The sequence below is a fragment of the Drosophila subobscura genome, chromosome E, assembly GCF_008121235.1.
Source record: "Drosophila subobscura isolate 14011-0131.10 chromosome E, UCBerk_Dsub_1.0, whole genome shotgun sequence".
NCBI classification, from domain to species: domain Eukaryota; kingdom Metazoa; phylum Arthropoda; class Insecta; order Diptera; family Drosophilidae; genus Drosophila; species Drosophila subobscura.
In genome coordinates this window covers 12,549,035-12,564,029 of record NC_048531.1, presented here as the reverse complement: position 1 = coordinate 12,564,029, position 14,995 = coordinate 12,549,035, and the positions used below count along the sequence as shown (strand labels likewise).

Sequence of the window (14,995 nt, the reverse complement as noted above, 5' to 3'; positions counted from 1 at the left end):
ATAAAACGATCGCAGACGTAGCCGGAGGTGACGCCAACGAAAATATGCCGTGGAATGTTCAGCTGCCTCTTCCACTCTCCGGATACTCTGATTGTGTATCTGTGAATCTGCATCTGCATCTAGATATTTGCAAGTGCAGCGAGCACTCTGGGATTTGTTCTTTTGTTGGCCATGATGGCCGCCGCATATTTGCATACGCCAGCCCGCAGAGCAGCTGTTTATAGCCTCAGATGTCAGCTAATTGAATCGGCTCAGTGCTGGCCCAGACAGCAACGAGACAGCTTAATCACTTGCGTCAATGGATTTGCGCGACTGTTTCTGTTACCTGTGTTCAGGCCAACAAAAAAAAGAGAACCTCAAGCAGACGGAATGGCATCATTACACGTGCAGTACATAGAATGAGCCGACGACAGCTTTTCCCGGGTAAAACCCATAAAATCATCAATGCAAAGGGATGCAAGAGGATTATCCTGGGCTTACGCTGCCACTTGACTTGAGGCATTTGAGCCTGGCGCTAGACCAAGAGCAGGACCATGCAGGCAGGCAGATCCTGTTCGGCTCTCCGGTAATTAAAGGTGGCAACACTTAAGCGATTCGGCCCAAACAGGTAGGTGGCCCATTGGCCTGTGCTCACTTCTGGTGAAAATCCCTGGCAGTGGCAGCATAAATGTATCTTTGAGCTGGCGATCGATACCTCTATAATTAGTGACCGAAATCGAACCCTAAAATAGATATGAAAAACTGCTGTAAAAACAGGCGACATTTTATCTGTTACGATATCACACGATTGGGTGTCCGTATCTGGGCATTCGTATCTGCATACGTCACGTATCAGCTTATCGGAATGAAAGTGAAATGCGGTTGACTGCCAAAAGTATCCATAAGTATGCCCCAGAAGCTCGCAATCTTTTCCCGATACGCTTTCGCATAGATACTGAGCTTATTGTTGATATACTTTATATATTATTTATTTATTTATTTATTGGAATGTGGTGTGAGTGTGGGACATGAATCACGCCATTTGGCCTTATCACAAATGAAGCTCTCAGCGGTTCTTCAATTCGACTCGTTTGAATGTACAGGGCACGCACTTTATCAATATTGCCAGACACACACACAGATGTTGTTTTTTAGCCAGCCCATTGAGCCCCATCTTTATTTCCAATTTCACTTTTCTTTTTTGTCGTTGAAGGTCATTCCTATGAGCCACAAGTGCGATTGTCAAATGTATTTTCAGTTCGTTTTTGTGTAACATCGACTATAAACTGAACTTTTTCTTTTGTTTTATGGTCTGTGATAGCAATGCACTGATTGCCAGCCCTACAAATGAGTCACGGCAGCTGCTTATACTATGTATTGATTGAATTATCAGTGATATAAATATACTTATACATTTACACACTCCATGCCCATAGGTGAGATTACTGAGATTGGAATTTCTGAGGGTACACACACATTAATCAAGGCGATAGTCAGTGATTTGTGGTGGCTTTTAAGCCGCATAGCAATCATCGGTCGATTACACCAATCAAATACCGATAAGTGTTATGTTCTTGGAGGTTAAATGAAGAGCATTAATTAAACTTTTTCGATGTGATAACGATAGATTCAGTCAAAGATAGTCATCGAAGACAATTAAAGCTAGACATGGCTGTTTATCGTTAGCCCCAGGATGGATAGCTTAATTTTATAATATTTCAATTAATATTTGTCACAAAAATCGATCATTAATCGATAATGTTCCCTTGTTCTCCAAGCACTCACCTTTCAGCTTTTCACGCGCCGTTTCCAGAGCACTTTTGCGCGAGTTTACTGTGGATTCTGAAAGAGAGCAAAACATTTGTTTCAATTAATTTCGATGGTTTTTGTGAAAATTGAGATTAAGATGCTCTGTGGCAGGGGAAATTACGAGTAATGCAATTTGCTTCAAGATCAAAACCTCTGCCGCACCCACGCTCTGACACTGACATTTCACTTGATGACGCCAGAGAACCGATGGCCAAGCGAAAGCAAAAGAAAATGTGGGGAAAATACATGGCACAACACACCTCCTCCTACATAGTAAATAAAGAATTCAAATGGCAGACAAAGGGGAAGAGGGAAAAGAGCAACAGAGAGTGGGACGGACGGAATTTTGCCAATTTTCATGGGCCATGGAAAAGCCAAAGCAGCGTCAGACAGATAGACAGAGGCCATCAAACCAAGCTGAAAATTCATTTTCACAAGAATGTTTACAAGCCAATTTGGTAGCGCTCTTTGCTAAATTTAAAATAGCTACAACTACGTAGATATATCTTTGGGGGTGTACCACACTGTACCGAGGGGTGTATTGCTGTGTATCTATAAATTGCGATATTTGCGAGAGCATTTTTCTCGCAAAAAATAAACGTGAAAAACGCATACGATGAGTGCCTAAAAATAGCCTCTAAATATGTTTCTTTTCTTGCCAAATTGTGGCGAAATTCCCTTTTGAAAGGCGTTCTAAAAATACCAAAAGTAATCGTTGGGAATTGTGGAAAACACTCCACGCGTATTGTGGCACATTCTGACTGTGACCACACAGGCACTCGAATGACGCACTTAACGGGATTGATAAGCCAGCAGAGTGTGTGGCAATAACAACGAAACGAAATCAATTGCATAGAGAGTGACGAAGGGAATACCCTTACAAAGGATGGCTAAACCGATCAAATGGGAGATTCATATAGGATAATACTTAGTTATCCCTGGGGTGTTCTGTATTTTTGATCGTTACATGTTGTCTCCTGAAATGTGTGGAACCCTCTGCCAGCTAGGGCGTTCTTATGACTATAATGCAAATCGACTAAGAGTCGCTCAATGGGGACTCTTATCAATATTTGCCATGGTGGAAGCAGTGGAAAGTCAATTCGAAGCGCGCTCTGGTACGGTCAGTGAGATGTTGTAAAGCGCTCGGGCTTAATCGCTTCGAGTGGCTGCACTTTGAACGAATCATCGATAAGCTGTGGCCCCAACACTCCTGCCGCGCCACAACCCCTGGCTGAAGTCGTGAAATAGGAGACGCCTCCAAGTATGCTATGCACGGTGTGGTGTGCTCGGGCAGAACTCGAGAGAGAACGGCAGAGTTTAGAGTTTAGAGCGAGTGAGAGAGAAAAAAACATGCATGCAAATTAAAGCAGCAACCAGGCAAACAGCAACCGATGAAGGCAGACAGGCAGCTGGCCAACTGCTTGACTCAGCAGCAGCATCAGAGGCAGCAGCAGCCAACAGCCAATAGCCAAGAGCAGCACAAACCGAAGTCATAGCCTGATGCCAAGTGCAGAAAAGAAGTTGCACCAGGTAGCCGAGAAGATGAGAACTCGGCCCCGATTGCGCACGCACCGGGGCAAGGCACTGGGGGAGACACATTGCCTGCCTCGGAGAATCTCCTCCTTCACTTCAGCTTCACCTTCCCCGTGGCTTTGGTTTTGTTATTTCTTACCACCTGCCGCACTTGTTTATGGCCGCGACTTGCTGGCGACCAACTTTGTCTGCTGCTCTTCCCAAAGCGGAAACATGCCCATCCAGGCCACAACCAGATTGAAATTGGCAATGTCGTCGTCGTCATCGTCATCATCATCATCAGGCCATCCCATTCCGCCTTTTCAGCCTCTTTCTTTGGGGTTTTGGCATCAGAAAAAACAGGTTAAGAGAATGCCTCGCTGCAACCAGTTTATCTGCCCTCTCTTTCTGTGCGGGGAAGCCGCAATGTTGTTGTTGCTTTACTAATTGCTGCCTCGAATGTTTATAGAACAATTAACATTTGCGGCTCATTACGCATACGCTTCTCGGCATGAGCTCAGCTCGGTGCTGCTGCTGTTGCTGTTACTGCTGCTGCTGATGCCATCATGGCGATCTAGCCTGGGCACTGGGGCGTATGAGTAATGTCTCTAGAGAGAGGGCAGCCAAATGAAATGATTCAGATATTGCGCGCTTCTTATTTTTAGAGATTTCATTCGATGTAAACATGCGAATGGAAAGAGCGTTTCCAGATGATATCAGTGTGGGTTTTATTGTAGTTTTGTGGTTTATCAAGCGTTCAAAGTGGATCTAAGAATGAGAATTAAAGGCATGATGGAAGAGTTCATAATTTGACAGAGGAGCAAAGTGCACAGAAGTTTATGGGAACCGTCCACGCCTGAAAATCGTACACAGCAGCCCCCAAAGTTCAGCCATGAAAAGCGGCACAGAAATTAATTTCAAAACGTCGCCATTCGGTTCATCTACAATCCATCTATCTATAAATATACATATGTACATATTTACATGCAAATGTTCAATTTGTGGTACCCTGGCTGCCATTCCTCGTTTTCGTTTTCATTAGCAATTCACTTTTCTTTTTTATTTCTCTGGTGACGTATTGGCCTGTTGATTGCGTAATTACGATGCAGTTTCTTTGATTTATTTTCGCGCAAGTTTTTGGCAATTTGTTTTCGGTTTGCTTGCGGCGGCACTTGTGCCACAAAAATAGCATGAACAATAAATAATTTGTTCTTTGTTAAATCCAAAAAACACACAAAAATTAATAAAAAAAAGCGAAAAAATAATAAAAATGCATTCTGCGCAATTTGGTTGCGGCTGCCAATTTTTGCAGCTGCTGCACATATTATAAAGACACCAAAAAAATATATATTGTGTATGCAACACGAGAAAATCTATAGACGAGTGTGTGTGAGTGTGTGTGTGAGTGGATATGGATTTGCATACAGGCTCTGCGTCTGTTTCTGGTGCTGGTGGTTTTTGGGCCAGCTGTAAATGTCGGCTGTGCGACCCACATGGAGCTTGGAGATACTTGCAGCTGAAGTACGAGTTATGCCAGGAATTTGGCCCCCTTTGTGCGTGTGGGACTTGGCAGGAAGGCCATAACCCTGTCATTTGAATATCTCGGACTTCTCACGGGGAAGGAGTGCCGCGGGGGGAGGGCAGGCATAACTGGAGCAGAAGTTTTGAAATTCCTGAGGGGCGACTTGTGGAAGTCAGCACCACAACGGATGGCATCGCTATCTGCCATTCAACGCTCTTATCTCTGTGGGATTCAGCGGAACTATTAAGTGCTCATGGTGTGAGCATTGATATGCATGCTATCAGTTTAATGAGCGAGACTAGGCTATGAAACACTTAAATGACTATTTTCTAAGTAATTTAGATGAAATCCAAGAAGGTTCAAGTGGCGCCACCCCCAAATCAGCGTTCAACAGTTGAACTAGTCCCCTAATCAGGCACACGTAAACATTTTTTGGATGAATTCATGTGTGTCTGTGTTCAGTTGAATGAGCAGAAAATGAATTGCCAAAACGCTGACATGGCAATTATCAAAAGTTATTCACTTTTTATGCTTAATTTCCTTTTAAATTGTACCCTATCGTTCTCTCTCTCACACACGCACACATACATGCACCTGCCAAACTGCTTTCAATCAGAGCGTATAACATAAGAGAGGGAATTCCCTGTTAACAGCACTGTCACTGCTTGCTGTTAATTCTCTGTCTGCTTGTTGCTCTTAGCACACTCACACACCGCTCTCTTTCTCACTCAATTGCTCTTTTATTTCGGGCTTCAATTGATTTGTTGTTTTTGGTCACACCGTTTAGGTTTGAATGGTTGTTGTTGTCGTTTCATTTTCGTTTCGTTTGCCGATTATCATTAGCTGGGGCTTTTGGGGCTCCAATGTTTTACTGCGTTGCTTATATTCCGCTGCTATGCTTGCTGTTGCTGTTGTTGGTGTCACCTTAATTGCTCGGCATTTGTTTTTGGCCGCCGCCGCCGAACCCCTCCTCAACAATCACTCTGTGGCGATAAGATTTCACGGGTGCTTTTTCCCGTTATTGCCCGTACACGCTTCACATTTCCATTTCCAGCAGATAATGATAATAAGAAGCAGTTCAAGAATAAGCAGTGGTGAAAAGCAGTTCAAGTTCAAGGGGGAAGGTACATCTGTGTACGTCATGGAAGAAATGGAATTTTTATAAAACGGAGGCTGAATTTGGATTGAAGAAAAGTTAAGGACAAGAAAGACGACCTGACCGCAGCTAGCTGTCCTCTGAGAGAGCTCTCAACTTTAATCCGCAGACCTTATCGAGGGATGCCCATCTCGAATGCAGAAATTTATCGCGTTCTTCGGTTTCGGTGAAGCACAAACAAAAGCAAGAGGAAGAACAATATATGTACATATAAAGATTTATTTTTCGATCTGCGTAAACATAAATTACGAGTACACGCACAGCCATACGACAATACGAGCCGCAGGCAAAGATGTTGGCCAAAACGTCGACGCTACGTCATAGTCATGGCAACAATGTGTCCGCATGGGTGTACATTTCTGTGGCAGACATTCCCAATTTTGAGTGTATAGGTGTGTTGTGTATCTTATGCTCTGAGTATGCTATGTGTTCCAACGAAAGATACAAAGATACAGAGACTCTCAGCGAAACATGAAAGTGCGAGAGTATCTGTTGCTGTTGCAAAAAGTTCGAACACCGAAGCAGCATCCTGGCAGCGGCAGCGGCAACAGCTGCCAACTTTCATGTTCCTCCGAGGGGCAACAAGAAAAAGGCGCAAAAACGAATGCTGTCTGTCCCGTGTCTGTCTGTCCCAAGTCTGTCTGTGTGTGTGTGTGCCTGGGTGTCTGTGTGAATCCTCAATCAGCTTCTTGCACACCTTTTTGCGGCTGTATTTGTAGCTGAAAGATACGAGTACGCACAGCACTTGCCGCTGCCTTTGCGTTGCCTTTCTTTTTGGTTCTTCCACTCTGAAACTTTGTTCGAGAATCTGCTGCTGTCTCTCTCGCTCGCAGTGTCTCTGTACCGCTCTGATTGTATCTACAGCACGAGCTTGTCGCAAAAACGGGGCGAGATAGAACCGTCAGTCAGTCAGTCAGTGAGACTGTCTGTCTGCCTGACAGTGCGTCTGTCCGTCAGTGGGAGAGGAGAGAAGAGACTGACTGTGCGTGGAGAGTGGCGGTCTATAAACAGAATTCTGAAACGCTGGCTGGCGCCTCACCGACGTACACAACGTGCTGTACGCTGTACGTGCCACATTTGTAACGTGACTTCCTTCAATAAATGGCAACCAAGAGAATGAGATGAGAGGCAAGGCGAGAGTGGCAAAGCGAACGAGAGACAACTTTACGGTTCTGTTCGTTCGTTAGTCGTCTCCTTCTAGCTGTTGTCTGTCTTTTAATACTCAGTCAATTTTGTGGCAAGAGTAAGCTACGAAACACCCACCTCCACCCACACTTCTCCTGGCTTCACTGGAACTTGCTCATTGTGTTCTACTGCTTTGAATGTATTCACTACGAGTGGCACAGAATTCAGTTAGCTGAAAAGCTCTTAAAAAGTTAAGCATTTTCCATGCACAAAGATAAGTTTATAACTTTTCAAGGCAAAAATATCCGGATTTCGCCTAACAAGTTCGAGTTGTATACATTTAAAGCGGAATATAGTACGAGTAGTGATACACATTGGCATTTCCCTCTATCCATGATTACATTTCCAATTTCCAATTGCATCTCCGGTGCGTTTCGCTTTGAAAACGCCGACGCCAACGACCAGACAGCAAGACGACAGCGTCGCCAGACAACCGACTGTCGCTGCAGTGGGGACTGGCGGCAGAAGTTGGAGGCGGGATGTAGAGGGAATGCATCATTTTATTTTCCATGTAATTGGTATTTAAAGCTTAAAAGAAGCAGTGGATTTAACGCAGGAACAAGCTGTGCATAAGCGGAGCAAGCAGTGCACCAAGCAGAAGATCACTGCACTGCGGCTGCTGTAGTTGGGCGCAGACAGCGACGTTTTCTTCATACCGGTATCCCCCTGCCGCAAGCTAACCTGTCTCCACAAAAGCATATTCTCCACACACACACACACACATTGCCTTTCAGGCGAGTCCCTTTTGATCTTGGCTTGTTTATTGTCTTGCGCTTTCGGGCGTTGAGTGGTCGTCGCTGTTGTGTTTTTGGGACTCTGCGGCTGTGTCTGGCCCCTAGGCGACGACGACTTCTTCCACAGAGGGAACTACCTGATGCAGTCTCCTCGTTTGTGCCGCGTCTACCACTCCAGCATCGATGCTGCAACATATTCATATTTATGATACGCAGGAAGAACTTCTTTTTGGAGTGTTTGAACCTGCTTGGGCCTTTATTTTTCGTGGCTTTGGTTTTGTTTGTCTTTTGTGGCTTTATGTTGCTGTTTTTGTTGTTGTTTGTTTGGGGAGGGCACTTAACTTTTTATCGGAAATCACTTTTCGGTATTCTGCGAATTTCCTTTCGATGTTTCTGTAGGAATTCGTATATAATTTTCAACACAAAGGTTGCAGGATGGCAGTACTTGTTCAACTTGTATATAATTATTATGTATTCTGCCTGAAATTTCCATGGTGGCATAAAAACACGTTGCGCGACATCCACATCCAGCATCCGCATTTCCAGGCATCCAAAAATGGAGCATAAGGTGCGCATAAGAGTCACGTTGCGACCGTGCCAAACTATGACTGACAGCACCTTTTTCCTGCCATCTGCCTGGGCAGAGATTCGGGCACTCAGACACACATCCGAGGGGAAAATTCGAGCACTTCAGCCACACAATCAATGGGGATGGAATGATTCAAGCTCCCCCGCCCTGTCACATTGCTGGGAGAAGATAGACTCAATGTCAATTTGTATTTGAATTGCAATTGGAACGCAACGTTTGCTGCTGAATGAATTGATTTTGGTAGACAAAAGACAAGAAATGTGCATTGAATGGTTACGGTCCGGCCAGCAACTCAATTGAAATGTATTGTAGGTGCTGATAATTTATTGATTACTGCGATTAATCACACAAGGGCCACCGCACTCAGGTGGGCAGGTGACGGGCGGCAGGCGGCAGACCGCTGATGGAAATTAAATGAAATTCCAGGAAATTTTGTGCGATAATTTCAAGTCTTGCAAGAGTGTGCGCGAGTGTGTGTGTGTGTGTGTGTGTGTGAGCGGTGAGTAAGATAGAGCCCCCAACCACCACCATAAGATGATATAAAACTCGTTTGAAAACAGCAGAGTGGGAGAGAAAGAGAGGGACAACGGGCGATAGAACAACTCAAAAGTTGTCAGGTGAATCATCGGGAAGCACAAGAAGCACAGCCAGTGGTGCGGCGGGCTCTCACTCAAGCGTTAATCGGCTACAAAATTCCCTGGGCCCTCGCTGTGCAACCGGCCTAAAGACCTAAACCGCAGCAGTACACAAGCACCCATCCACCATGAATTGGGTTCAATTTGATCCAAATCAAATGGTTATATTGTGTGTGCTAGAGTGTCTTGAGGTGCGTCCATACACTCTTGTTGGAATAAAGCTTTGAGCCCGATGCAAACACATACAGAAACACACATAAACACACACGCCTACACTGAAACACCCAAACGAGTGACGCCGAAACAGGTTAACAGTCTGCCATTTGGTGCAAGAAGTGTGGTTTTATTAGTGCATTGTAAGGCAAAATGTAGGCAGACCCGACCCCCGACAGTTCCCCCCACACCATGCCAAACCGCACCCAAGCAGTGCAAAAGCAGTGCCAAAGCAGAGCTCGCGTTGAGTTAAGGCAAGCGGGGCACAAAGCCAAAATGCGCGCGTGTTTGTCTCTCTCTCTCTGTCTCTCTCGCTGTCGCGGACTTTGGGACTTTGGATTGTGAGCTTCCCCCATAATTCTGTTTCGCTTTTGCTTGGATATCTTCTGGGGAAGCAACAGCAATAAGGCAAAACAGCAAAAAATAAACTGCTTACGAAGCTTAGGTTACCCTTTTCGGTTCGATGATGGACTGTAGAAGAGTTATGTGTACGGGTATACCTCTGCGAGGGTATACCTGCAGCCAAAAGCCCCCAAGAAAGCGCTGACGAAGCTGAATTAAAAGAGAAACCGGTATGACGTGATGCCCGCTCTGATGTGTTTGTTTTTGTAAGCCTATATTCAACACGTTCCTGTGATACATCTCTCTCTCCCTCTCTCCCTCTCTCTCGGTTACTCTCGGTCTCTCAATTCTCTATCTTTATCTCCCCCTCTCTCTGCGTGTGTCTGTGTTTGTGTTCTTTTCGTAGACAAACAGAAATTAGAAGAAAATAAAGCCGAAATAAATACCATGCCATACAATTATTTATTTTTTTTTTTTTTGTTTTGCTGTTGCTTTTCTGTCACCAACTTGAGGCGACTCTGTGACGCCGCTGCTGCCGCCGCTCTGTTGCGGCGCTGTTGTGTTTTTGTTATTTTTGTGCTTCATTTTTTAGCTGAACTTTTTTTTCAAAGAATTTCCTTTGGGGGGATCCAGGCTACGGGGTTTTTGTGCGATAAGAATTGGTAGAAATTATGTTTGTTTGTGCAGCTGATACGCATTTCAATTCATTTCAGACTATGGCGACTGGTTAATCTCGTATTACCTTGCAAATTTACTTTTCGATCAGAACTTAAATAGTAACAGAAAAGAAACTTTCCAACCAGTTGAATAACTTTTCTGTTTGCATAAATAACAGAAAGAAGTTCACAGAAAATTCGCTTTTGCTGCATTTATTTCGTTGTAAAACTGTAAGCTGCATGCAGTCCAATTTTAACCTTTTTTACTGAGAAATGCATACAAACTAAATGTGTGTCCTGATGCCTATTGATTTCAGTTGCGTGGACACAAAATTGTTATGTTAAATTGAATTTAGTTGGACGCTTTGCCGGACAGATTGCGCGGCCGATGAGGGGCTGGCATGGCATGGCATGGCATGGGATGGGATGGGACCAGCAAACGAACGCATTGACCGCATTCAGCATTGAACTATGCTGCGGGAAGGCTCTGCCAGAGGTGTAGAGGTTATCAGTGGCAACAAAAATCAACAGTTCGTTCGATCCAAACGCTCGAACGAGCGAATGAACACCATTCAGTAGATACTCGAGCTTTGATTTTCATTTTTATTTTATTTTGAATGGAAATTGAAACCCAATTATAAACTGAATGCCGTATCTCAGAGCCTGTTTTGCGGATTAATTGGGTTTACCTTTCACTTTAATACAATTATGCTGCAGGGGAGAGATAATGTCGAAAGGACTGACTCCCTGGATAAATCAAGCGACGGACCGACCGGTGACTGGCGCCTTGTTCTCCAGTCAGTTTGGGGGTGAAAATGTTTATAAATGATTGAAATGCTTACAATTTTCATGGAAATTAAGCTGGCCAACAGGCAGTGCAGTTCATTAATTAATCAACGGGCTATCCATGGCCCATCCTTTGGCTGATGGTCGGGGCTGTTGGTTTTCCATCCATCCACGCCCCAGCCCCATTGCAATGGGAGACTTTCCGTCGTATGCAAAAACGTCAAAATGCAACGGAGAGTGTAAATATATTTCTTTTTGCAATTACAAGGGAAATATTTAGGCAGCAGCTGTTCCAACATCAGGCAGGTCCTGGCCTGGGCTTCGAAATAAAGGGGTGCCAATTGGTACTCCCAAAATATGTCTGCCACCCACAGGAAAAGCTACTTTGGGCCCGTTTTGGGGCTGCCACATAGTCCCCCAGCCCCATTTCCCAGGCTCATTCTCCGGCAATCGAGAGATACACGAACAAATTCCTGCACGTCCTTAGGCAACAAAAACAGAAATGGTATTAGGTTATCCTTGCACACACTCGCTTACACACACTCACTTACACACACACACACACACACACACACACACACACACACACCCACTCACACAAAGGATGAAGGCAAATGGCCTTTCACGGTCGTTGCCGTCACTCACTCGTTGCTGCCTCCTCTGTTCAACAGCTTTCCGGCCCGGCAACAACACGGGCTCTCTCTCTCTCTCTCTCTCTCTCTGTCTCCCTGCCACCCACTGGGGCCACGTTTCCTAGTATCCGTGGCACTCTCTGTCTCAATGCCCCCTCCACATCCACGAGTCAGCCATCTCTTTCGCACACACTCTCTCTCTGTTGGCTTGCTGCTTGCCTACTCATTTGTGTGAAACTTGTCGCTACCCCGCATCCTGGCACTGGGCTGAGGGATGTCCTATAGCAAGGAATCTGCCCCCCGCTTACTGAAATTGCAAACTGTTTAATGCACCTGTATTTAATGCATACAAAAGCCTGAAGGAGCTGAAGGAGTGGACGTGAGATAACCACTGGTTGCCATGGGTGCAGTCCATTGAACGTATTCAGTGGCCAACTTTGAGTTCCTCGAATTCCATAATTAAGATCCTTGTGGGTTTTCAATTCAAGGGAAGGAAGCCACATCCTTGTCAGCTCTACTTATTTACAGGATATCCTTGAGTCCACCCTGCCTGTGGCACAATTCCTGTGGATGGGTCGGTTGACTTGGTTTAATGCTCGCTTCTCTGTGGCAAAACTGCTTGACGACCGAGAAGCGGCAACGGCGACAACATCATCATCATCATCGTCATCTGTGCCATCATTATCAACCCCACCATCCATATGCCAACATACAATCCGACACCCCCACCCAACCCGGCTTCACTCTCAGCGTTCAAAGTTCGTTTTATTATGGTTGAGTGCTGCCACTGGCTCTGTCTCTGCCTCTGCCACAGTCTGCTGCTGTTGCTGTTGCTGCCCCACAAAAATCCAATGTGCGCCCGCAAAAGCAAATAAAAGTTTATCATTTGGGGAAGCCCTGCGCTTTCATAGACTCTCTCCCCACTCTGTGCACACACACAGCACACATGTGTGGGTGCCACACTCTTTGTATTTGTATCCGTGTGTTAGTGTGTGTGTGTGTGTGTGTGTGTCTGATGAAGAGGTTTGGCCACACGCGCACACACAGATGCACTCACTACACGTGTACTTTTCCTTACTTGTTTTTCCCCATTTTTCGCCTGCTCTCAACTTTTCCCTTAATTTCTTGTTTTCATTCTTTTTGCTTTTGTTTTCGTTTTTGTTATTGCTTTGTGTACGTTTGTATATTGCCCCGCTCTTGCCTCTTGTGGCAGGTTCTGTAATGGCTGTAGCTGGCTCTGGCTACAGGTACTCCTCCACTCCTCCTCCTTGCTCCTCCTTGGCTATGGTTTGGGGTTTTATTTTGGCATACTCTCTCTCTCTCTCTCTCTCTCTCCCTCTCACTCGTAGAATTTTCTGGGGCCTGGATTTCGTTTCACGTTTTATTTATTTATTTTCCTTTCCTTTGCTCTCTCCTTTCATTTCTGTTTGCCAGCCCCCACCCCCGCCCCACAGTTTGTTGCTTGTTTTTGTTGCTCCTTGCCACTTTTGGGCCACTCTGCCCTGACCTTTTTAGTGGCTCTAGCGGGGGAGGCATGGGGTGAATTTTCTGGGCGTGGCTGCTGCCTGCAAAGGCAACCTAGAAGAGTCAAGCTGAATGTTGGATAGAGAGCCGGAGGGAGTGGGAGAGGCAGCCAGTGGAGTGTTTTGTTTATGGCTATGATATGGCCCGGGGCAAGGTGCAGCCCAAGGATACCTTTCCCTATGCCACCTCAAGCTCAGGCCCTAAGTGGGGTTTTATTTGTTAATAAGGAAAACACTCGAATAATTGTGCAAAAAGGGATTACAAATGGCTGGGAATTATCTGCGGCTATAAAACCTAAATAAAATCCCAGAAAAGTCTTCAAGAGCTTAATTTCCGATAACTTTAATGCAAAGGAAAGTTAATTCAAAGCCAAAGACCAAATGCAAAAGGAAATCAGAGCAATCAGCAAATGGAAATGGTTTCTGGGACATTATGGCCACACCTAGACCTACATAAGCTGCCACTTTTGTGGCACTTAGGGGACGCTGCACCAACAACCCTTCCCTCCCCCTCCCCTCCCTTCCTTCCTCTGTAACCCAACCCCCTCTTGAGCATAATGAATGGCAAGCCTCAACCCCCAACCCCCTCCATTTAAAAGGCAAAAACTATAACAAACTAAGAGCCTCTTTCCATTCGAAATGGAAATGTAAATGGAATGCGAATGAACGCAAAAGTTGCCAAAGGGAAAACAGGCAAGCAGAAAAGAACTGAAAATAAGAGAAAACAAAGGTAGCGATGAAATGAAAATACACAGACGTAACAGCACCAAAGGAACTTTCCGGGCTCTCCACTCCCCTTGAGCATTCCCATAAATTATCTGCACAATGGCCAAGAGCAAAGAGTCAGAGCAAAGGCAAAGGCAAAGGCTTCCTTCCACCTCCAAAAAGGGGCAAAAGAAAAAAGGAAAATCCTCGAGCTCAAACAAATATTTGTGGCCAAATGTAAGGGAGCGCAGGAAAAGTCTATTTTCATTTTGACGTAGTTGGTGACACTGGCAGAACGCTGATAGAGGGAGGGCGCCCAAGTCGAAGGCAAAGACAAAGGCAAAGTCGGCTTAAGGGCTGCCGGCTACCTGCCCCCCCCCACCAACAACCACCAATACCCAGCTGAACGACCTCCTGCCACACAGTTGCAAAGGCAATGCCACACCCCTGTCGTGGCCCTGTCGAGGCGAAGAACGCTTTGAACATGTTGCGCTTGCCAGGCAGCGCCACAGTGACTCCTCTCTAAAGAGCCCAAGAAGCCATTTGATTCGACTAGCAGGTGCCCACTGTACTTGCAGAACGAAGCAGAACTGAAGCACTTGGCATATATCAAAAGGCAAGGCAACGCGTACTTGTATCTCATTTGGCGATAGCTAAAGGAGAGGCAACCACCCACTGCAACACAGTACGAGTAACTGAACGCTGTGGCTGTCTTTTTAATAAGTTCAAACTGTGGCATGAGGCACACAAGCAGCAGAGGCAGCAGCAGAGGGGCAACATGTCTGCCTAACAGGCAAAGTGACGCAAAAGTATCTGCGACTGTGGGCTGTGGGCTGTGCCTGAATTCCAAGTATTTGTTGTAGCTGTATCTGTGGCTTTGCCTCTGTGTGTCTGCCTGTTGACTACAAGTTTGTATCTGTGTGTGCCATACACACACACACACACGCAGACAGCAGAGAGTTCATGCCGCTTGGTGAGCTTGATTTTGTGGCCATTACAGGGGGGGGATTGAGGGGA

The 14,995-nt window shown here is 45.6% G+C and overlaps 1 protein-coding gene across 1 annotated transcript in view; it reads right to left on the bottom strand.

Moving 5' to 3' along the window:
* LOC117891543 overlaps positions 1–14,995 on the bottom strand; it is a 40,742-nt gene that overhangs the window by 23,855 nt on the left and 1,892 nt on the right. Inside the window, exon 2 of the mRNA XM_034797053.1 lies at positions 1,765–1,821. Within this exon, the coding sequence (XP_034652944.1) occupies positions 1,765–1,821 (57 nt within the window). The remainder of the gene's footprint in view (positions 1–1,764; positions 1,822–14,995) is intronic.